Source organism: Pristiophorus japonicus, chromosome 2 (genome assembly GCF_044704955.1).
Source record: "Pristiophorus japonicus isolate sPriJap1 chromosome 2, sPriJap1.hap1, whole genome shotgun sequence".
In the NCBI taxonomy this organism is placed as follows: domain Eukaryota; kingdom Metazoa; phylum Chordata; class Chondrichthyes; family Pristiophoridae; genus Pristiophorus; species Pristiophorus japonicus.
In genome coordinates, this window is record NC_091978.1 from 297,240,301 (window position 1) to 297,265,448 (window position 25,148).

The window sequence follows — 25,148 nt, forward strand, 5'->3', positions numbered from 1 at the left end:
CCGAGATGCGGAGGAACTTCTTCACCCAGAGAGTGGTGAACCTGTGGAATTCTCTACCACAGAAAGTTGTTGAGGCCAATTCACTAAATATATTCAAAAAGGAGTTAGATGAGGTCCTTACTACTAGGGGGATCAAGGGGTATGGCGAGAAAGCAGGAATGGGGTACTGAAGTTGAATGTTCAGCCATGAACTCATTGAATGGCGGTGCAGGCTAGAAGGGCCGAATGGCCTACTCCTGCACCTATTTTCTATGTTTCTATGTTTCCTCGTATGTTTTCTCTGTTGGATCACTCGGCATGAGTAGATTTCGTGCTCATTTTGCAAACAAAGATTCTTGTATTCTCATTGCCAAATGTTATGTATGCAATAAAGGTAGAGACTGAGTACTGTTTAACTGAACAAGGTACACCCTTTGCTATGCTTTATTATGGCCCAAAGTGCCTGACTCACAAAAGGGCTGGCCTTTTACACCAGAGCAGCACCATGTGCGTGCTGCACAGTGGCCTCCAACAATGACACCATCTGGTGGCTACAAACAGCATGTACATACATGACACATTTAATGTGTATTCCCTTGCTTTGTTAGCCCTCCCCAATATCATTACCTCACACTTATCCGGATTGAATTCCATTTGCCATTGTCTTGCCCACCGACCAGTTCATTGCTATCTTCCTACAGTCTACAGCTTTCTTCTTCATTATCAAGCACACAGCCGATTTTAGTATCATCTGCAAACTTCTTAATTATACCCCCTACATTCTCCCCCTCTCTGTCTCACACTCTTTCTTAGTCTCTGTCCCATTCTCTCTTTCCCCCTCTGTCTCTCACTCTCTTCCCCCTCTATACCAGTCTCTTCTTCCATCTCTCTCCCTTCCTCCCCCTCTCTCTCTCTCTCTCCCCCTCTGTCCCACTCTCTCTCCACCTCGGCACCATTCTATATCTCTCTCTCTTTCTTTCTATTCCAGTTTCTCTTGCCCTCTGTGCCAGTCTCTTTCTTTCACTCTCTTTCTGCCCCTCTCTCTATCTCACTCTCTTTCCCCCTCTCTCTCTCATAAGAACATAAGAAATAGGAGCAGGAGTAGGCCACTTACCCCTCGAGCCTACTCCGCCATTCAATAAGATCATGGCTGATCTGATCATGGGATCAGCTCCACTTCCCTGCCCGCTCCCTGTAATCCTTTACACCCTCATCGCTCAAAAATCTGTCTATCTCCGCCTTCAATATATTCAATGACCCAGCCTCCACAGCTCTTTGGGGCAGAGAATGCCACAGATTTACAACCCTCTGAGAGAAGAAATTCCTCCACATCTCAGTTTTAAATGGGTGAATCCTTATTCTGAAACTATGGCCCCTAGTTCTAGATTCCCCATGGCCCCTCATTATCTTACATGTTTTAATAAGATCACCTCTCATTCTTCTTGACTCCAATGAGTATCGGCTCAACCTACTCAACCTTTCTTCATAAATCAAACCCTTCATCTCAGGAATCAACCTCGTCAACCTTCTCTGAACTGCCTCCAATGCAAGTATATCCCTCCTTAAATAAGGAGACCAATACTGTACATATTACTCCGAGGTGTGGCCTCACCAATACCCTTTACAGTTGTAGCAGGACTTTGCTGCTTTTATACTCCAGTTGCAATAAAGGCCGACATTCCATTTGCCTTCCTGATAACTTGCTGTACCTGCATACTAACTTTTTGTGTTCATGCACAATGACCCCCAGGTCCTTCTGTACTGCAGCATTTTGTAATTTTTCTACATTTAAATAATAATTTGCCTTTTTATTTGTTCTGCCAAACTGGATAACCTCACACTTCCCCACATTATACTCCATCTGCCATTCTGATAACTTGCTGTACCTGCATACTAACTTTTTGTGTTTCATGCACAAGGACCCACAGATCCCTGTGTACTGAAGCACTTGGCAATTTTTCTCCATTTTTTTTTCTGCCAAAGTGGATAACCTCACATTTTCCTACATTATACTCCATCTGCCAAATTTTTGCCCAATCACTTGGCCTGTCTTATTTCCTTTTGCAGATTTTTTATGTCCTCACAAATTACTTTCCCACCCATCATTGTTTCGTCAGCAAACTTGGCTATATTACACTCTGTCCTTTCATCCAAATCAATAATATGGATTGTAAATAGTTGAGGCCCCAGCACCAATCCCTGCAGCAATGGGAAAATGACCCGTTTATCCCGACTCTCTGTTTTCTGTTCATTAGCCAATCCTTAATCCATGCTAATATATTATCCCCAATCCTGTGAACTTTTATCTTGTGCAGTGACCTTTTATGTGCCTCTCTCTCTTCCCCCTCCCCCCCAGTCCCCCTCTCTCTTCCCCACCCCCCTAATCGCTCTCCCTTCTCTACCCAGTCACTCTCTCCATTCTCCGCCCAGTCGCTCTCTCCTCCCCCAATCGCTATCTCTATTTCCCCCCCTCCCCCATCACTCTCTCTTCCTCCTCCAGTCACTCTCTTTATTCCTTCCCCCAATCACCCCATCCCCCCAGTCGCTCTCTCTCTTCCCCAGCCACCAGTCGGTCTCTCTCTTCTTCCCCATTCCCCCGGTCACTCTCTCTCTTCCCCATTCCCCTGGTCACTCTCTCTCTCTCTTCCCCATCCCCACAGTCGCGCTCTCCCTTCTCCGCCCAATCGTTCTCTGGCGTCCTCCCCCATTCGCACTCTCTCTTCTGCCACCCCTCCCCAGTCACTCTCTCTCTTCTACCCCCCCAGTCGCTCTCTCTTCTCTACCCCCTCAATCGCTGTCTCTCTCCTAAACCCTAGTCGCTCTCTCTTCCCCCCCCCCCATCCCTCACCAGTCTCTCTCTCTTTTTCCCCCCCGCCCTGTCACTTTCTCTCTCTTCTGCCCCACCAGTCGCTCTCCCTCTCTCTCTTCCCCACCCATCAGTTGCTCTCTCTTTTCTCCCCACCCACCAGTCGCTCTCTCTTTTCTCCCCCCAGTCGCTCTCTCGCTTACCCCACCACCCCCTCAATCGTTCTCCCACTTCACCCCCCCCACCCCGCCCCAGGCACACTCACTCTTTCCCCACCCCCCACCCCGCTGTCACGCTCGCTTCGCCTCACCCCTCATAGTCGCTCTCTCCTCCCCACAGTGGCTCTCTCCCTTCTTCCCCCCCCCATCCCCCCACAAGTCGGTCTCTCTTCCCCCTGCCCCAGTCGTGCTCTCTTTCCCCCCCCCCCCCGAGTCGCTCCGTCTCTTCCCTCACCCCATTCACTCTCTCTCTTCCTCCCCCACCCCCAGGCGCTCTCTCTCTCTCCCACCCCCCCCCCGCAGTCACCCTCTCTCTTACCCTCGCCCCCCCCCAGTCTCTCTCTCTCTTGCCTACCCCATCCCCCTCTCTCCCCACCCCCCGTCACACACTCTCCTCCTCCCAGCTGCGCTCTCTCATCTCCCCCGCCCCCCCCCCCCCCCCCAGTTGCTCTCTTCTCCCCAAGTAGCTGTCTCTCTTTCACCCCCCCCCCCCCCACCAGTCGCTCTCTTCTTTTCCCATCCCAGTTGCTCTCTCCACACCCCTCCCAGTCGCTCTCTCCACACCCCTCCCAGTCGCGCTCTCTTCTCTTCTCTTCCCCCAACCCTGTCGCTCTCTTTCTTTGCCCCCCTCCCCCCAGTCGCTCTCTCCCTCCCCGCCCCCGGTTGTGTTCTCTCTTTACCTCCCCCACCCCAACTCACTCTTCCCCACAACCTCCGTCGCTCTCTCTCTCTTCCATCCCCCCGTCACTCTCTCTCTCTTCCACTCCCCCAGTCGCGCACTCTCTTTCTCCCACCCACCACCAAGTTGCGCCCTCTCATCCCTCCCATCCCCGTCGCGCTCTCTCTCCCCCCCCCACCCCAAGTCACACTCTCTTTTCTCCCTCCCCAGTCGCGCTCTCTTCCCCCAATCCCCCCCCGTCGCTCTCTCTCATCCCACCCATTTCCCCAATCGCTCTCTGTCTTTCCCCCCCAGTCGCGCTCTCTCTGCCCTACTCCCCCACCCCACACTCACTCTCTCTTCCCCACCCCTGCCCCGAACGCTCTCTTCCAACCCGCTTCCCAGTCGCTTTCTATCTTCTCCCCCCAATTGCTCTCTCTCTTCCCTCTCCCCCCGCTTCCCCCACTCGCGCTCTCTCTTCACCCCCCGCCCCGGTCACACTCTCGATTCCACCCTCCCTACCCCCGCCGCGCTCTGTCTTCCCTCCCCCCCCCGATAGTCGCTCTCTCCCTTCTCTGTCCAGTCGCTCTCTCTTTCTCCCCCCCACCTTCACACTCACCCTTTCCCCCTCCTTCCAGTCGCACTCTCTTCCCTAAGTTGCCCTCTCTCTTCCCACCCCGCCCCCCCGCAAAGTCGCTCTGTCTCTTCGCCCACCAGTCGCCCTCTTTCCTCCATCCAGTCGCTCTCTTCCCCCACCCTACACCCCCCACCGCCCCGCCCCAAGTAACACACTCTCTTGCTTACCCCCCAGCCGTCGCTCTCTCTTTCCCCCAGCCCCTCAGTCACACTATCTTGCTCACCCCCCCCCCCACAAGTCGCTCTCTCTCTCTTTTCCCCCCCCCCCCCACCCCACCACCAGTCGCCCTCTCTGTCCTCCCCCCAGTCGTTCTCTCTTTCCCTCCCCCCCCCAATTGTTCTCTCTCCTCTTCTGCCCCCCCGCCCTCTTTTTCTTCCACCCTCCCAGTCGCTCTCTCACTTCCCCTCCCCCACAGTCTCCCTCTCCTTCCCCACCCATCCCAGTTGCTCTCTCTCAACTGCCCCCCCCCGGCTGTTCTCTCTTATCTTACCCACCCGTTGCTCTAACTCTTTCCTCCCCCCCACCACCCAAAGTCGCTCTGTCTCTTCCTCCACCAGTCGCTCTCTCTCTTCCCCACCCGGTCGCTCTCTCTCTCTCTCTTTTCTCCCCCAAAGTCATTCTCTCCCCCCAACCACCCCCCGCCCCCCCCCCCCGCCCAACCAGTCACCCTCTCTCTCTCCTCCCTCCCAATCGTTCACTCTTTTCTCTCCCAGTCGCGCTCTCTATTCTCCCCCAAGTCATTCTCTCTTTCCCGCCACCCCCCCCCCCCCCAACTCGCTCTCCCTCTTCCCCCTCCCCCTTGTCCGGGTCGCTCTCTCTGTTCTACTCCCCCCTCCTCAGGCGCGCGCGCTCTTCTCCCCCCAGTCACTCTCTCTTACCCCCCCCAACGCCAGTCGCTCTCTCTCTTCCCCACCCCAATTGCTCGCTCTCTTTTCCCTCCCCCCCACCCTGATCTTTCTCCACCCCCTCGGCCCTCTGTCATCTTTCCCCCCTCCCAGTCGCTCTCTCGCTTTCCCAACCCCCCCAGTCGTTGAATCTCTTCCCCTCCCCTTCCCCACTCATTCTCTTTCTTAATTTTCTTCACACATTCAATGAGCTAGCCTCAACTGCTTCCTTGGGCAGAGAATTCCACAGATTCACAACCCTCTGGGAGAAGAAATTCCTTCTCAACTCGGTTCTCGTGCTCTCTTCCCACCCGCAGTTGCTCTTTCTCTATCCCCCCCCCCGGTCGCTCTCTCTCTCTCTCCTGCCCCCCCGTCGCTCTCTCTCTCCTGCCCCCCGTCGCTCTCTCTCCTGCCCCCCGTCGCTCTCTCTCTCCTGCCCCCCCATCGCTCTCTCTCTCCTGCCCCCCATCGCTCTCTCTCTCCTGCCCCCCGTCGCTCTCTCTCTCCTGCCCCCCCGTCGCTCTCTCTCCTGCCCCCCGTCGCTCTCTCTCTCCTGCCCCCCCGTCGCTCTCTCTCTCCTGCCCCCCCGTCGCTCTCTCTCTCCTGTCCCCCCGTCGCTCTCTCTCTCCTGCCCCCCCGTCGCTCTCTCTCTCCTGCCCCCCGTCGCTCTCTCTCTCCTGCCCCCCCCGTCGCTCTCTCTCTCCTGCCCCCCCCGTCGCTCTCTCTCTCCTGCCCCCCCCGTCGCTCTCTCTCTCCTGCCCCCCCGTCGCTCTCTCTCTCTCTCCTGCCCCCCGTCGCTCTCTCTCTCCTGCCCCCCCGTCGCTCTCTCTCTCCTGCCCCCCCGTCGCTCTCTCTCTCCTGCCCCCCCGTCGCTCTCTCTCTCCTGCCCCCCGTCGCTCTCTCTCTCTCTCTCCTGCCCCCCGTCGCTCTCTCTCTCTCTCCTGCCCCCCCGTCGCTCTCTCTCTCCTGCCCCCCCGTCGCTCTCTCTCTCCTGCCCCCCCGTCGCGCTCTCTCTCCTGCCCCCCGTCGCTCTCTCTCTCTCTCTCCTGCCCCCCGTCGCTCTCTCTCTCTCTCTCCTGCCCCCCGTCGCTCTCTCTCTCTCTCTCCTGCCCCCCGTCGCTCTCTCTCTCTCTCTCCTGCCCCCCGTCGCTCTCTCTCTCCTGCCCCCCCGTCGCGCTCTCTCTCCTGCCCCCCGTCGCTCTCTCTCTCCTGCCCCCTGTCGCTCTCTCTCCTGATTCCGGAGATGAGGGGGTTACCTTATGATGATAGATTGAGTAGACTGGGTCTTTACTCGTTGGAGTTCGGAAGGATGAGGGATGATCTTATAGAAACATTTAAAATAATGAAAGTGATAGACAAGATAGAGGCAGAGAGGTTGTTTCCACTGGTGGGGGAGACTAGAACTAGGGGGCACAGCCTCAAAATACGGGGGAGCCACTTTAAAACCGAGTTGAGAAGGAATTTCTTCTCCCAGAGGGTTGTGAATCTGTGGAATTCTCTGCCCAAGGAAGCAGTTGAGGCTAGCTCATTGAATGTATTCAAATCACAGATAAAAAGATTTTTAATCAATAAGGGAATTAAGGGTTTTGGGGAGCGGGCGGGTAAGTGGAGCTGAGTCCACGGCCAGATCAGCCATGATCTTGTTGAATGGCGGAGCAGGCTCGATGGGCTAGATGGCCTACTCCTGTTCCCAATTCTTATGTTCTTATGTTCTCCAACACAATTATATCCCTCTTTAAATAAGTAGACCAATACATATGCAGTACTCCAGGTCTGGTCTCACCAACATCCTGTACAGTTGTAGCAGGACTTCTTTACTTTTATACTCCATCCCCTTTGTAATAAAGGCCAACATTTCATTTGCATTCCTAATTACTTACTGTACCTGCATTCTAACTTTTTGAGTTTCATGTGCAAGGACCCCCAGATCCCTCTATACTGCAGCATTTTGTAATCTCTCCCCGTTTAAATAATAATTTGCTTTTTTATTTTTCCTTCCAAAGTGGATAACCTCACATTTTCCCACATGATATTTCATCTGCTAAATTTTTGCCCAATCACTTAGCCTATCTATATCCCTTTGCAGATTCTTTGCGTCCTCCTCACAACTTGCTTTCCCACCTATCTTTGTATCATCAGCAAATTTGGCTACATTACACACGGTCCCTTCATCCTAGTCATTCATGAAGATTATAAATAGTTGAGGCCCCAGCACTGATCCCTGTGACACCCCACTAGTTACAATTTGCCAACCTGAAAATAACCCATTTATCCCGACTCTCTCTTTTCTGTTAGTTAGCTAATCCTCGATCCGTGCTAATATATTACCCTCGAACCTGAGAGTTCTTATCTTGTACAATAACCTTTTATGTGGTACTTTATCGAATGCCTTCTGGAAATCCAAATATACGTTACATCCTCAAAGAACTCCAGCAAATTTGTCAAACATGATTTCCCTTTCATAAAACCATGCTGACTTTTCTTGACTGCATTATGATTTTTTAAATGTTCTGCTACTATTTCTTTAATTATGGACTCCAGTATTTTCACAATGATAGAAGTTAGGCTAACTGATCTATCGTTTCCTGCTTTCTGTTTCCCTCCTTTCTTAAAAAGGGCGTTACATTTGCGGTTTTCCAATCCACTGGGATCCCTCCAGAATCCAGGGAATTTTGGTAGATTACAACCAATGCATCCACTATCTCTGCAGCCACTTCTTTTAAAACCCTAGGATGTAGGCCATCGGGTCCAGAGGACTTGTCCACCTTTAATCCCATTAGTTTGCCTTGTACTTTTTCTCCAGTGATAGTGATTGTTTTAAGTTTCCCACACCCAACAATAGACCCTTGATTATCAATTTTTGGCATGCTAATTACTAGTGTCTTCTACCATGAAGACTTATACAAAATATTTGTTCAAAGTCTCTGCTGTTTCCCATTATTAATTCCCCAGTCTCATCCTCTAAGGGACCAACATTTACTTTAGCTACTCGCTTCCTTTTTATATACCTGTAGTTTACTCTCATGCACTATCTTCTCTCTCTTTGTCATTTTTTTAGTCGTCCTTTGCTGGTTTCTAAAAAATTCCCAATCCTCTGCCCTTCCACTATACTTCGAAATATTGTATTTCAATATTGTTTTCAATTTGATACCATCCTTTACTTCCTTAGTTATCCACAGATGGTTCATTCTTCTCTTGGAGTCTTTTTTTCTGCATATATCTTTGCTAGGAGTTATGAAATATCTCCTTAAATGTTTGCCACTGGTTATCTACCGTCTTACCCTTTAATTTATTTTCCCAGTCCACTTTAGCCAACTCTGCCTTCAAACCTTTGTAATTGCCTTTATTTAAGTTCAGGACACTAGTTTGAGACCTAGCTTTCTCACCCTCAAACTGAATTTGAAATTCTACCATGCATCACTTTTCCCAAGAGGATCCTTTACTATGAGATCATTAATTAATCCCATCTCATCACACATTACCAGATCTAAAATAGCCTGCTCCCTGGTTGGTTCCACAACATATTGTTCCAAGAAACCACCCTGCATACATCTATGAATTCTTCCTCAAGGCTACCTTTGCCAGTTTGATTTGTCCAATCAATATGAAAATACTGTGTTGTATCTGTTCTTGTAAATATTTCCTAATTGGATTTGCTATCAGAATATTAAGATTACTAATTTTTAGATTAGTTTTAAGAATGTATTTTCGTCAGAAGATTTTGTCTTCAATGCCAAACCATAGCGGCAAGGTCGGGGTAAAGGAGCGGGATGTGATCGGGGCCCAGGAGAGGCGTGAGTTCGGAGCCAAAAGAGGCGAGGGCCCAGTGGCAGCACGGGCCAGCCCACACTGCGATATATGTGCGCACTAGGCCTGTGTAGCAGAACTGGTCTCCAATCGTCGTGGGTAATCCTTGCCACCGGACCAAGACCTAGCTCTGTCAAGCCCGTGTGGTGGCTGGTGTACAACGGCCACCACATGTTAAAAAAATCCACGCACAGGCATCTTCCACCCTTCAACATGTAGTTCGGAACCTGGAATATTAGGTCCTTCATTGAAACACCTGTGAACTTAGCTCTTTTTGGCATGGAAGCAAGTCATCCTCATTTCGAGGGACTGCCTATGATGATGATGATGAAGTTCCCATATGTAGACTGTAGTTGTATTAGTTTAAAGATATTTGATTACTGTAATCTAGTCAAAAATAACCCTGCTCTTTATTAAGATGAATGTTATCTCCAGTAGCTCTACAAAAATATACAGGCTGCTATATTTAAATGACCACAGAAGGCTGTTGTGCCTCCTTGCAGAAAGAGGTAGGAAAGTGTGACTCGGACCACTTGGTAACAATTGAATATTTTTATTTGGAACAATACAGAATCAGGTACAGTGCTACCAATCAACAATCTAATACTAAGAAACAAAGCCAAACTCACCCAGGTTGTGTTCGGGGTAGAGTTATATTCTAGCATCTGCATAGTTATTACAAGCCTTCGTTACACTATTCTCTACCCCGAACACAAGTTATGGGCTCATTTTTATAATAGAAAATGATGCCTGATGATCAACAAGCATTAACCCGTACAAGTTGCTTTCCCATATCTCCTAACTAGTGGGGGTCAATAAAAACCTACCAATGGTAGGATCTAGGGCAGGTGGCGTCCATATGCCCAGTCGTTTTCTCAAGCATCAGACAAGGTTTTTAAAAAAAAACATGCTTCCATGCCAAAAGCATAATTCAAACTACCTTATTAATCATTGATTATATGTTTGTTGTTTAATCGCATGTTTCTAACTACATAATTTTCTGTTTAACATATTGAATAACTAAATTGATAATATAAAGTACATATTTCGAAATGGTCTTTCCAGAATGGAGGAGTTAATTTGAAATGCCGGCCTGGATATCGTGGATAGTATGGGTCTATTTCCATTGGCAGAGGGGGCTATTACGAGGGGGCATAGTTTTAAGGTGGTTGGTGGAAGATTTAGAGGTGATTTGAGAGGGGGGCTTCTTTACGCAGAGGGTTGTGGGGATCTGGAACTCACTGCCTGGAAGAATGTTGGATGCAAAAACGCTCACCACTTTTAAGAGATGGTTGGATGGGCACTTAAAGGCCCCAAGTTTTCACACGCGGCAAAACAGGCGCCCCTCCGAGCTGGGCGCCCGTTTTTCGCGCCGAAAATGGTGCCTGAAAACAAACGCGCTATTCTCGAGCGCTTTGCAGCTCGATGTCAGCTTGGCGCGGCGCCCGGGGGGCGGAGCCTACCACTCGCGTCGATTTTGTAAGTAGGAGGGGGCGGGTACCATTTAAATGAGTTTTTTTCGTGCCGGCAACCCTGCGCGTGCGCGTTGGAGCGTTCGCGCATGCGCAGTGTGAAGGAAACATTGGCACTCGGCCATTTTTGTAATTCTTTGTAGCTGTTCAATTTTTAACATTTTTTAATAAAACCACATTGCCCTTCCATGATCAGCACTGAGGCTTCTTGCAGCAGTGAGAAGGCTGCAGGAAGCCTCAGAAGTTGAGGCAGCCGTTTCCCGACGGGCCCGACCGACGGCAGGGGGCCTCCTCCCCCCCCCCCCCCCCCCGCTGCCGTCGGGAATGGCTGCCTCAACTTCTGAGGCTTCCTGCAGCCTCCTCCCTGCCTGCCCCCCGCTGCGGTCGGTCGGGCCCTCACTGCCTCCTCCCCCCCCCCCCCCCCCTGCCGTCGGGAACGGCTGCCTCCTCCCTGCCTGCCCTTCGCTGCGGTCGGTCAGGCCCTCACTGCCTCTCCCCCCTGCCGTCGGGAACGGCTGCCTCCTCCCTGCCTGCCCCTCGCTGCGGTCGGTCGGGCCCTCACTGCCTCCCCCCATGCCGTCGGGAACGGCTGCCTCCTCCCTGCCTGCCCCCCGCTGCGGTCGGTCGGGCTCTTACTGCCTCCCTGCCCCCCCATGCCGTCGGGAACGGCTGCCTCCTCCCTGCCTGCCCCCCGCTGCGATCGGTCAGGCCCTTACTGCCTCCCCCCCTCCCCCCATGCCGTTGGGAACAGCTGCCTTCTCCCTGCCTCCACCCCCCCCGCTGCGGTCGGTCGGGCCCTTACTGCCTCCCCCCCTCCCCCCATGCCGTCGGGAACGGCTGCCTTCTCCCTGCCTCCCCCCCGCTGCGGTCGGTCGAGCCCTCACTGCCTCCCCCCCCCCCCTGCCGTCGGGAACGGCTGCCTCAACTTGTGAGGCTTTCTGCAGCCTTCTCCCTGCCTGAAGCACTTTCACACAGGTAGGAACATGGTTTATTCTTTGCTTATAAATTTTTATTCAGGTTGGAATTATTTGTAAAATATTTATATAAGTATAACTAAGGATTTATTGTAGAATGTAATGACTTCCCTTCCACCCTCCCCCCTCCCCCACCTCATTCCCGACGCCTAATTTGTAACCTGCGCCTGATTTTTTAATGTGTAGACAAGGTTTTTTCAGGCCTACAAAAATCTTCACTTGCTCCATTCTAAGTTAGTTTGGAGTACGTTTTCACTGTGGAAACTTTCAAATCAGGCGTCAGTGGCCGGACACGCCCCCTTTTGAAAAAAAATTTTTGTTCAAAAGTGAAACTGTTCTACCTGACTAGAACTGCAGAAAACTTAAATGTGGAGAATTACGATTTCTAAGATACTCCATTCTCCACCAGTTGCTCCTAAAAATCAGGAGCAAATCATGTGGAAACTTGGGGCCAAAGTGCCGTAAACTGCAGGGTTACGGACCTCGAGCTGGTAATTGGGATTAGACTGGATGAACTTTTGTTGGTCGACGCAGTATTAATGGTAAGTACTGTAGGGAATAGAATACGCCAGGGTGATCTCCTGGACGAGTTTCGATCGTCTGGATGGGTCGGGAAGGAATTTTCCCAGATTTTTTTCTCCCTAAATTGGCCTGGGTTTTTACCTGTTTTTTGCCTCTCCCAGGAGATCACATGGCTCCGGTTGGGGTGGAGTGTAGATGTTTTTAGTATAAGGGGTGTTGCAGTGGTATGGACTGGTTGGGCTGGGTGCTCTTTGCCTTTCCATCATTGTTCGTGGGTTTGTATGTAATCTTTAGGGCTGTTGACGAAGAGCCGTGCAGCTCTTTGTCAGCCGGCGCAGACATGATGGGCCGAAATGGCCTCCTTCTGTACTGTAAATTTCTATATTTCTAACCTCAGATGCCTTTCAGTACCCCTTAAGCAGCTGGAGCTATTGGTTCCTGGATGAGCTTTCATAGAAGCATAGAAATTTGCAGCATGGAAGGAAGCTATTTCAGTCCATCGTGTCCGTGCCAGCCAACAAACAGCTATCCAGCCTAATCCCACTTTCCAATTCTTGGTCCATAGCCCTGCAGGTTACAGCACTTCAAATGCACATCCAAGCACTCCTTAAATATGGTGAGAGTTTCTACCTTTACCACCCTTTCAGGCAATGAATTCCAGACACCCACCACCAGAGGGGTGAAGAAACTTCCCCTCATATCTCCTCTAAATCTCTTACCAATTACTTTAAATCGATGTCCCCTGGTTGTTGACCCCTCTGCCAAGGGAAATAGGTCCTTCCTAAGCCCCTCATAATTTTATACACCTCAATAACGTCTCCTCTGTTCCAAGGAAAACAAACCCAGCCTATTCACTCTTTCCTCAAAGCTAAAATTTTCCAGAGCAAGCAACATCCTCGTAAATCTCCTCTGTACCCTCTCCAGTGCAATCACATCTTTCCTGTCATGTGGTGACCAGAACTGCAGGCAGTACTCTAGCTGTGGCCTTACTAGTGTTTTTGTGGGCTGAATTTTGGCCAACATTTTCCGCCGTTTTTTTGGCATCCGCTGTATTTTTTGGAGCAGTCTACAATCTGCAAGTTTCGGCAAAGGTTCTGCGTCATTCTAAACTACTTATGGCCGATTTTTTTAGTTCCTGATTTTTTGATGTCACTGGGGGTGTCGGCTGCTGGCAGCACCATTTCTGGTTATTTAAGTGAGTTTGGCCATCTAGGATTTTTTCAAAAACGGCAGTCTGAAAAATTTTACCTGAACTTAAGAAAATTGGCGCAGAGCAGACGCCATTGTTTCAGCGGTGCTGAGTGAAATTTTGGCACCAGGGGCGGGGGGGCTTTCAGCCCAGGATCGGAGCAGCACTGGGGGCGGGGGCCATTCGGCCCGGGATAGCAGCGGCACCGGGGGCAGGGGGGCCATTTGGCCCGGGATAGCAGCAGCACCGAGGGCAGGGGGCCATTAGGCCCAGAATAGCAGCAGCACCGGGGCTCTACAATTGCTTATGTCTTGCTGCATCTTGTATGTTTCACTTTGCAGCCTCAGCCCTTCAGTGTGTCCCTCGTTATCATGGCAACCTGTTTTTCAGCGCTGACCTTAAGCTCCACCCACAGAGCTTAAGGACAATCTGCGCCACTCCAAAATGAAAGTTTATTCCCGCAAAACTTGCAACTTTATCGGGGGCGCATTCGGTCACTAAAAAATCAGACGGACCTCTACAATTGCGCCAAAAGTCGGCCATGTAGAAAATTGGCTGCATAGAGTTGAAGCATAACATCCTTGCCTTGCTCTTGTATTCTATGCCTCGACTAATAAAGGCTGGGGTCCCAGCACTGAGCCCTGCGGCACCCCACTAGTCCCTGTCTGCCAACCAGTTCTCTATCCATGTCAGTATATTACCCCCAATACCATGCGCTTTGATTTTGCACACCAATCTCTTGTGCGGGATCTTGTCAAAAGCCTTTTGAAAGTCCAAATACACCACATCCACTGGTTCTCCCTTGTCCACTCTGCTAGTTACATCCTTAAAAAATTCCAGAAGATTCGTCAAGCATGATTTCCCTTTCATAAATCCATGCTGACTTGGACCGATCCTGTCACTGCTTTCTAAATCCACTGCTATTTCATCCTTAATGATTGATTCCAACATTTTCCCCACTACTGATGTCAGGCTAACCGGTCTATAATTACCTGTTTTCTCTCTCCCTCCTTTTTTAAAAAGTGGTGTTACATTAGCTACCCTCCAGTCCATAGGAACTGATCCAGAGTCGATAGACTGTTGGAAAATGATCACCAATGCATCCACTATTTCTAGGGCCACTTTCTTAAGTACTCTGGGATGCAGACTATCGGGCCCCGGGGATTTATCAGCCTTCAATCCCATCAATTTCCCTAACACAGTTTCCCGCCTAATAAGGATATCCTTCAGTTCCTCCTTCTCACTAGACCCACTGTCCCATAGTAGATTCGGAAGGTTATTTGTGTCTTCCTTCGTGAAGACAGAACCGAAGTATTTGTTCAATTGGTCTGCCATTTCTTTGTTCCCCATTATAAATTCAACTGAATCCGACTGTAAGGGACCTACATTTGTCTTCACTAATCTTTTTCTCTTCACATATTTATAGAAGCTTTTGCAGTCAGTTTTTATGTTCCCTGCAAACTTCCTCTCGTACTCTATTTTCCCCCTCTTAATTAAACCCTTAGTCCTCCTCTATTGAATTCTAAATTTCTCCCAGTCCTCAGGTTTGTTACTTTTTCTAGCCAATTTATATGCCTCCTTGGTTTTAACACTATCCTTAATTTCTCTTGTTAGCCACGGTTGAGCCAACTTCCCCGTTTTATTTTTACTCCAGACAGGGATGTACAATTGCTGAAGTTCATCCATGTGATCTTTCAATGTTTGCCATTGCTTATCCACCGTCAACCCTTTGCCAATTCACGCCTCATACATCGAAGTTACCTTTCCTTAAGTTCAGGACCCTAGTTTCCGAATTAACTGTGTCACTCTCCATCTTAATAAAGAATTCTACCATATTATGGTCACCCTTCCCCAAGGGGCCTCGCACAATAAGATTGCTAATTAGTCCCTTCTATGTCTATATCACCCCGTCTAGGATGGCCAGCTCTCCAGTTGGTTCCTCTAGAAAACCATCCCTAATACACTCCAGGAAATCCTCCTCCACCGCATTGCTATCAGTTTGGTTAGCCCAATCAATATGTAGATTAAAGTCGCCCATGATAACTGCTGTATCTTTATTGCACACATCCCTTATTTCTTGTTTGATGCTGTCCCCAACCTCACTACTACTGTTTGGTAGTCTGTACACAACTCCCACTAGCGTTTTCTGCCCTTTGGTATTCCGCAGCACCACCCATACCGATTCCACATCATCCAAGCTAATGTCCCGCCTTACTATTGCATTAATTTCCTCTTTAACCAGCAACGCCACCCTGCCTCCTTTTCCTCTCTGCCTATCCTTCCTAAATGTTGAATACCCCTGGATGTTGAGTTCCCAGCCTTAGTCACCCTGGAGTCATGTCTTCGTGATGCCAATTACATCATATCCGTTAACTGCCATCTGCGCAATTAATTCATCCACCTTATTCCGAATACTCCTCGTATTGAGGCACAGAGCCTTCAGGCTTGTCTTTTTAACACATTTTGCCTCTTTAGAATTTTGCTGTAATGAGGCCCTTTTTGTTTTTTGCCTTGGGTTTCTCTGCCCTCCACTTTTACTATTCTCCTTTCTATCTTTTGCTTCTGCCTCCATTTTATTTCCCTCTGTCTCCCTGCATAGGTTCCCATCCCCCTGCCATGTTAGATTAACTCCTCCCCAACAACACTCGCAAACGCTCCCCCAAGGACATTGGTTCCGGTCCTTGTGCAGGTGCAGACCATCCGGTTTGTACTGGTCCCACCTCCCCCAGAACCAGTTCCAGTGTCCCAGGAATTTGAATCCCTCCCATTTGCATTACTCTTCAAGCCACGTATTCATCTGGGCTATCCTGCAATTCCTACTCTGACTAGCATGTGGCACCAGTAGCAATCCTGAGATTACTACTTTTGAGGTCCTTTCTTTTAAATTTAGCTCCTAGCTCCCTAAGTTCGTCTCGTAGGATCTCATCCCGTTTTTTACCTATATCATTGGACCTATGTGCACCACAACAACTGGCTGTTCACCCTCCCTTTTCAGAATGTTCTGCACCCGCACCGAGACATCCTTGACCCTTGCACTAGGGAGGCAACATACTATCCTGGAGTCTCGGTTGCGGCCGCAGAAACGCCTATCTGTTCCCCTTACAATTGAATCCCCTATCTCTATCGCTCTCCCACTCTTTTTCCTGCCCTCCTGTGCAACAGAGCCAGCCACGATGCCATGAACTTGGCTGCTGCTGCCCTCCCCTGATGAGTCATCCCCCTCAACAGTACCCAAAGCGGTGTATCTGTTTTCCAGGGGGATAGCCACAGGGGACCCCTGCACTACCTTCCTTGCACTGCTCTTCCTGTTGGTCACCCATTTACTATCTGGCTGTGTACCCTTTACCCGCGGTGAGACCAACTCGCTAAACGTGCTATTAACATCATTCTCAGCATCGTGCATGCTCCAGAGTGAATCCACCCTCAGCTCCAGTGCCGCAAGTCCGTTAGGAGCTGGAGGCTGATGCACTTCCCGCACACATAGTCGTCAGGGACACCGGAAGCGTCCCTGACTTCCCACATTGTACAGGAGGAGCATAACACGTGTCCGATCTGCCCTGCCATGACTTAACCCTTAGATAAACTTAATTTGGCACAATATCTCCAAGTTTACAGATGACACTAAACTGGGTGGCGGTGTGAGCTGTGAGGGGGACGTTAAGAGGCTGCAGGGTGACTTGGACAGGTTAGGTGAGTGGGCAAATGCATGGCAGATGCAGTATAATGTGGATAAATGTGAGGTTATCCATTTTGGGGGCAAAAACACAAAGGCAGAATATTATCTGAATGGCGGCAGATTACGAAAAGGGGAGGTGCAACGCGACCTGGGTGTCATGGTTCATCAGTCATTGAAGGTTGGCATGCAGGTGCAGCAGGCGGTGAAGAAGGCAACTGGTATGTTGGCCTTCATAGCTAGGGGATTTGAGTATAGGAGCAGGGAGGTCTTACTGCAGTTATACAGGGCCTTGGTGAGGCCTCACCTGGAATATTGTATTCAGTTTTGGTCTCCTAATCTGAGGAAGGACGTCCTTGCTATTGAGGGAGTGCAGCGAAGGTTCACCAGACTAATTCCAGGGATGGCTGGACTGTCATATGAGGAGACTGGATCAACTGGGCCTTTATTCACTGGAGTTTAGAAGGATGAGAGGGGATCTCATAGAAACGGATGAGAGGGGATCTCATAGAAACGTATAAGATTCTGACAGGACTGGACAGGTTAGATGCGGGAAGAATGTTCCCGATGTTGGGGAAGTCCAGAACCAGGGGACCTAGTCTTAGGATAAGGGGTAGACCATTTAGGACTGAGATGAGGAGAAATTTCTTCACTCAGAGAGTCGTTAACCTGTGGAATTCCCTGCCGCAGAGAGTTGTTGATGTCAGTTCATTGGATATATTCAAGAGGGAGTTAGATTATGGCCCTCACGGCTAAGGGGATCAAGGGGTATGGAGAGAAAACAGGAAAGAGTACTGAGGGAATGATCAGCCATGATGTTATTGAATGGTGGTGCAGGCTCGAAGGGCCGAATGGCCTGCTCCTGCACCTATTTTCTGTGTTTCCGGATGCCTTCTTCACCACCTTTTCTATCTGGTCTGCTACTTTCAGAGATCTGTGGACCTGCACTCCATGGTCTCTTTGTTCCATCTGCATTTCTTAGTGACCTACCATTTAATGTTTATTTCCTTGCCTTGTTAGCCCTCCCCAAATGCATTACCTCACACTTCTCCGGATTGAATTCCATTTGCCACTGTTCTGCCCACCTGACCAGTTCATTGATATCCTCCTGCTGTCTGCAGCTTTCATTATCAACCACACAGCCTATTTTTGTATCATCTGCAAACTTCTTTACTCATACCCCTGCATTCAAGTCTAAATCATTGATACATACCACAAAAAGCAAGGGACCTAGTACTGATCCCTGTGGAACCCCACTGGAAATATTCTTCCAGTCACAGAAACTCCCATCAACCATTACCCTTTGCTTCCTGACTCTGAGCCAATTGTGAATCAAACTTGCCGCTTCGCCCTGGATGCCATTTTACTTTTGTAACCAGTCTGCCATGTGGGACCTTAGCAAAAGCCTTGCTAAGATCCATTTACACCACATCAAATGCACTGCCCTCATCGACCCTCTGTGTTACCTCTTCAAAAAATTCAATGAAGTTAGTCAGACACGATCTTCCCTCAACAAATCCATGCTGGCTGTCCTTGATTAAGCCTTGTCTTTCTAAATTAAGGTTTATCCTGTCCTTCAGAATTTTATCCAATAATTTTCCCACCACCGAGGTTAGGCTGACTGTCCTGTAATTACTTGGTCTATCCTTTTCTCCCTTTGTAAACAATGGTACAACATTAGCAGTCCTCTGGCACCACACCTGTAGCCAGAGAAGATTGGAAAATGATCGTCAGAACCTCTGCTACTTCCTCCTTTGCTCCTCTTAACAGCCTGGGATACATTTCATCAGGGCCTGGGGATTTAACCACTTTCAAAGCTGCTCAGCCCCTTAATACTTCCTCTCTCTCTGTTTATTTCATCTAATATTTCACACTCCTCCTCCCTGATTGCAATCTTTGCATCGCTCCTCTTTTCTGTGAAATCACACGCAAAGTATTCATGCAGACTCATAGCCACGTCTTCCGCCTCCACACACTTTGGAACATTAGGAACCGAGACTAACTATTTTCCATTTTGTGAAGTGCAACCACCAAACAAAAATATTACATTGTGGCAGGTGTTGTGTTCCTAACACAGATGAGACTGCACACATGGAGCTTAAAGTAACAGTGACCTCAGTCTTTATTAAGACACTCCAGAATGAGGAACAGGCCTTAGGGGCCAGCTTATGGGACTTCAGGGGATGCGCTCTCTGGTGGCGGATCATGGGAGTGCATGCTTTACAGATGCACAACAGCAGGAGTGGTGGCGAATTGTAGAGGAACACTTACAAGATAAACCACCAGCAAATTGTGTAGCTTTTAAAAGAAATTAATTGAGGTTGAAGATCATCTGTGATCTTATTGAATGGCGAAGCAGGCTCAAGAGGCTATATGGCATACTCCTGCTCCTACTTCTTCCATTCTTATGAAACACTTGCTCAGCTCAAATGCTTATTTGACACTGATGAACAGTTTGATATAACTCTACAAGATTTCCACAATGCTTGGAGCCCTCCACGGTCTCTAAATTGTCAGACTGCCTATCCGACATCCAGTTCTGGATGAGCAGAATTTTTCTCCAATTTCTTCCCTCCTTGTCCTTCTTGACTTGTCTGCAGCTTTTGACATGGTTAACCACTCTATTCTTCTGCAACGCCTCTCCACTGTTGTCCAGCTGGGTGGGACTGCACTCGCCTAGTTCCATTCTTATCTATCTAAACGTGTTGTAAAATTGTTGTGAAGTGCCTTGGGACGTTTTACTGCGTTAAAGGCGCTATATAAATAAAAGTTGTGATTATTAATTATTACCTCTAATGCCCCCCAAGGATCTATCCTTGGCCCCCTCCTATTTCTCATCCACATGTTGCTCCTTGGCGACACCATCTGAAAACACAGCGTCAGTTTCCACATGTACGCTGATGACACCCAGCTCTACCTCACTACCACTTCTCTCAAGCCCACCACAGTCTCTAAATTCTCAGACTGCATGTCCGACAATTCTGGATGAGCAGAATTTTTCTCCAATTGAATATTGGAGACTCCATCCCTCTCCCCAACTTCGTCTGAGGCTGAACCAGACTGTTCAGAACCTATGGGCCCAAGTTTCCACATGATTAAAAAACGAGCTGGGCGCCCGTTTTTCGCACCTAAAACGGCGGCGGAAAAAAAACGCGCGATTCTGGAGCGCCCTGCAGCTCCTTGTCTGTTTGGCATGGTGCCCAGGGGGCGGAGCCTACACTCGCGCCGATTTTGTAAGTAGGAGGGGGCGGGTACCATTTAAATTAGTTTTTTCCTGCCGGCAACGCTGCGCGTTGGAGCGTTCGCGCATGCGCAGTGTGAAGGAAACATCGGCACTCGGCCATTTTTGTAGTTCTTTGTAGCTGTTTAATTTTTGAACATTTTTTAATAAAAGCACATTGCCATCAGCACTGAGGCTTCTTGCAGCCTTCTCACTGTCTCCTTCCCCCTCCCCCCCGCTCCGCGGGAATGAACGGCTGTTTCCTTCCCCACCCCCCGCGGGAAAGAACGCCTGCAGCATTCTCCCTGGCTGAAGCACTTTCACACAGGTAGGAAGATGGTTTATTTAATCTTTTCTTTGCTTATAAATGTTTATTCAGGTTGGATTTATTTGTATAATATTTGTAGAAGTATAAATAAGGATTTATTGTAGAATTTAATGACTTCCCTTCCCCTCCCCCCCACCTCGTTCTGGACGCCTAATTTGTAACCTGCGCCTGATTTTTTTAATGTGTAGAACAGGTTTTTTCAGTTCTACAAAAATCTTCACTTGCTCCATTCTAAGTTAGTTTGGAGTACGTTTTCACTGTGGAAACTTTCAAATCAGGCGTCAGTGGCCGGACACGCCCCCTTTTGAAGAAAAAATTCTGTTCCAAAGTCGAACTGTTCTACCTGACTAGAACTGCAGAAAACTTAAATGTGGAGAATTGCGATTTCTAAGATAGTCCGTTCTCCACCAGGTGCTCCTAAAAATCGGGCGCAAATCATGTGGAAACTTGGGCCCATAGTGTCACATTTGAGCCCGAAATGAGCTTTCGACCACATATCCGCGGCATCACTAAGACCGCTCACCCATCACCCTTGTGCTTGCTGACCTACATTGCCTCGATTTCATAAATTCTCATCCTGGTTTTCAGATCCCTCCATGGCCTCGCCCCTCCCTATCTCTGTAATCTCCTTCAGCCACACAACTCCCCCCGAGATGTCTGCGCTCCTCTCATTCTGCCCTCTTGAGCATCCCTGATTATAATCGCTTATCCTTTGGTTGCCGTGCCTTCTGTTGCCTAGGCCATAAGCTCTGGAATTCCCTGCCTAAACCTCTCCACCTCTCTTTCCTCCTTTAAAACACTCCTTAAAACTTACCTCTTTGATCAAGCTTTTTGTCACCTGCCCTAATTTCTCCTCATGTGTCTCGGTGTCAAACTTTTTGTCTTATAATACTCCTGTGAAGTGCCTTGGGACGTTTTACTATGTTAAAGGCACTATATAAATACAAGGTGTTAAGTTTGGTAGTTATAAATGGAAGTTCAAAATTATGCAAAAGCGGAGTTTCTTGTAGAGAGTGTACACCAATGTTGGAGCTGTCAAGATATCTCTATTCTGCATTTGACTCATACTATATAGCAGCTTGATACTGATAGTGGGTGAAATGTGGAAAAATATTTCTACACCAGCACCAAAAAGAAATGAACTTTCACATCCAGTAGCAATTTAATGGATTTTATTTTTCTTTGTTGAAATGTAATTTTGCTGTTGGTTATCCACATGATGAAATGCAATGGCTTGAAACATAGAAAGCTGTTATCCTGTGTCTGAATACCTGTTTAATTAGTGTCTAATCATTTTATTTACAGCCACAAACTCTGCAGCTAGATTTCCTGATGAAGATTTTGCCTAATTATCATCACCTGAAGAAAACAGTGAAAGGAAGCTCCACTCCAATAAAGAACTGAATAGAACCAAAATCTGGGTTCTGCAGAGGAGTCAACCAGATTCTTGTTAAAAACAGTAATCTGTGCCACAATAAGACAAACAGTTGTATGTAAAATCCTTTTACTGAGGTGTGTAATGTGTCCTTTGCAATAAAATAAGAATAGAAATTAGGCATAACAATTGTGAAAAAAATTTCGGTTTCGCCATTCAATTAACTTCATGTCCTCTTGGTTTTTTCATATTTCTCAGTTAATCCCATTCTTATAAAGTAATCATTGTTAGATGTTTATCACGTAGATAGTCTTAGTTATGGACAAATGACTACACTTCAAGCATGTTTATAATCTCAAAATATTTCATATGAAATTAGGACCCACCCCCGATTAAAATATGTTTCATGAAGAAACTAAAGTTTAAAGCGCCAAAACCTGATATATTTTTTAGCATCTTTAATGTTGGCTGGGACCATAAAAACTAACTGCAAAAGCTTCTATAAATATGTGAAGAGAAAAAGATTAGTGAAAACAAACATCGGTCCCTTGCAGTCAGATTCAGTTGAATTTATAATGGGAAACAAAGAAATGGCAGACCAGTTGAACAAATACTTTGATTCTGTCTTCACGAAGGAAGACACAAATAACCTTCCGGAAATACTAGGGGACCGAGGGTCTAGTGAGAAGGAGGAACTGAAGGAAATCCTTACTCGGTGGGAAATTGTGTTAGGGAAATTGATGGGATTGAAGGCTGATAAATCCCCGGAGCCTGTTAGTCTGCATCCCAGAGTACTTAAGGAAGTGGCCCTAGAAATAGTGGATGCATTGGTGATCATTTTCCAACAGTCTATCGACTCTGGATCAGTTCCTATGGACTGGAGGGTAGCTAATGTAACACCACTTTTTTAAAAAGGAGGGAGAGAGAAAATAGGTAATTATAGACCGGTTAGCCTAACATCAGTAGTGGGGAAAATGTTGGAATCAATCATTAAGGATGAAATAGCAGCGCATTTGGAAAGCAGTGACAGGATCGGTCTATGTCAGCATGGATTTATGAAAGGGAAATCATGCTTGACAAATCTTCTGGAATTTTTTGAGGCTGTAACTAGTAGAGTGGACAAAGGAGAACCAGTAGATGTGGTGTATTTGGACTTTCAAAAGGCTTTTGACAAGGTCCCACACAAGAGATTGGTGTGCAAAATCAAAGCACATGGTATTGGGGGTAATGTACTGACGTGGATAGAAAACTGGTTGGCAGACAGGCTGCAGTGTCGGGATAAATGGGTCCTTTTCAGAATGGCAGGCAGTGACTAATGGGGTGCCACAGGGCTCACTGCTCGGACCCCAGCTATTTACAATATACATTAATGATTTAGATGAAGGAATTGAATGTAATATCTCTAAGTTTGCAGATGACACTAAGCTGGGTGGCGGTGTGAGCTGTGAGGAGGACACTAAGAGGCTGCAGGGTGACTTGGACAGGTTAGGTAAGTGGGCAAATGCATGGCAGATGCAGTATAATGTGGATAAATGTGAGGTTATCTACTTTGGTGGCAAAAATACGAAGGCAGAATATTATCTGAATGGTGGCAGATTAGGAAAAGGGGAGGTGCAACGAGACCTGGGTGTCATGGTACATCTGTCATTGAAAGTTGGCATGCAGGTACAGCAGGTGGTGAAGAAGGCAAATGGTATGTTGGCCTTCATAGCTAGGGGATTTGAGTATAGGAGCAGGGAGGCATTACTGCAGTTGTACAGGGCCTTGGTGAGGCCTCACCTGGAATATTGTGTTCAGTTTTGGTCTCCTAATCTGAGGAAGGACGTTCTAGCTATTGAGGGAGTGCAGCGAAGGTTCACCAGACTGATTCCAGGGATGGCAGGACTGACAGGACTGACATATGAGGAGAGACTGGATCGACTGGGCCTGTATTCACTGGAGTTTAGAAGGATGAGAGGGGATCTCATAGAAACACATAAAATTCTGACGAGACTGGACAGGTTAGATGCAGGAAGAATGTTCCTGATGTTGGGAAAGTCCAGAACCAGGGGACACCATCTAAAGATAAGGGGAAGCCATTTAAGACTGAGATGAGGAGAAACTTCTTCACTCAGAGTTGTTAACCTGTGGAATTCCCTACCGCAAGAGTTGTTGAGGCCAGTTCATTTGATATATTCAAGAGGGAGTTAGATATGGCCCTTACGGCTAAAGGGATCGAGGGGTATGGAGAGAAAGCAGGAAAGGGTTACTGAGGTGAATGATCAGCCATGATCTTATTGAATGGTGGTGCAGGCTCGAAGGACCGAATGGCGTACTCCTGCACCTATTTCCTATGTTTTTGTGTTTCCTTGATCCCATTTTCAACATGGTGCCTTCTATCTCCTATACTATAGGCTGTATCCTTGGTCAAACAAGAAATGATAGCTACCTGTAACTAAAAGTGTCTGCACCGATTGAATAACAAGCAGATAGTTGGCATAAGAACATAAGAAATAGGAGCAGGAGTAGGCCGTTCGGCCCTTGAGCCTGCTCTGCCATTGAATAAGATCATGGCTGATCTTAACTTCAACTCCACTTTCCTGCACTATCCCCATATCCTTTGATTTCCGTAATATTATGCGTCCTTCAGACCCCAGCCTTTTACCTCTTTTACACTTACTTCTCCCGCTTTTTCTTTCTTTCCCTCCCTTGTCAATATCTAACATGTTGTAAGACTGTTGTGAAGCACCTTGGGATACTTTATTTTGTTAAAGGCACTATATAAATATTATTATTGTTATTAATATCCAAAAATCTATTGATCACTGTTTGAATATAATCAACGACTGAGCCTCCACAGCCTTTTGGGGTAGACAATTCCAAAGATTCACCACCCTCTGCTTCACCTACTGAAAACAATTATAGATTGATTGTAATGTCTGGCTACATTTTGATTGCAGACATAATTTTAAGAATTTCTACATCTGGTTACGATTTTTGAGTGGCCTAATGGTTCTTTGTGGTTTTAAAAATGAATTGGATTGTTTTTCATTTGTACTTGTGTTGGTTTATGGTTTGGGGAAGAAACAGGGTGCTAACTTTAAAAATTTTGAAAATTTAGCGGCAGGCGCATTGGAATCTTAACTTCCTCTAAATTAGGCAAAGGGCAGCGGTAAGTCGAGCGCCAATGGCCTCAATGGTGCTACCACTGCAGCGCTCCCGAATTTCAGGTAACTTGTATTCAGCAATCATCCTTCAATTCTTCATACTGGCTCATTGCAGTTCTTAAAGTGGAGCTTCTATCAAGCTGCAGTTGTTCAATTTCACCATTCTTCCAAGTGAACGTGATCTGAAACCAACTGAGAGACCTTGTGGCTATGGCTGCTCCTAATCCAGATTGAAGGGAGAGAGTAGGTTTAATGCCACC

The 25,148-nt window shown here is 47.9% G+C and overlaps 1 protein-coding gene across 1 annotated transcript in view; it reads left to right on the forward strand.

Moving 5' to 3' along the window:
• The window catches only part of dctn6 (dynactin subunit 6), a 166,292-nt gene extending 141,545 nt beyond the window's left edge, over positions 1-24,747 (forward strand). The window contains exon 7 of the mRNA XM_070871635.1: positions 21,673-24,747. Within this exon, the coding sequence (XP_070727736.1) occupies positions 21,673-21,771 (99 nt within the window). The 3' untranslated portion in view covers positions 21,772-24,747. The remainder of the gene's footprint in view (positions 1-21,672) is intronic.
• The last annotated feature ends 401 nt before the right edge of the window (positions 24,748-25,148 follow it).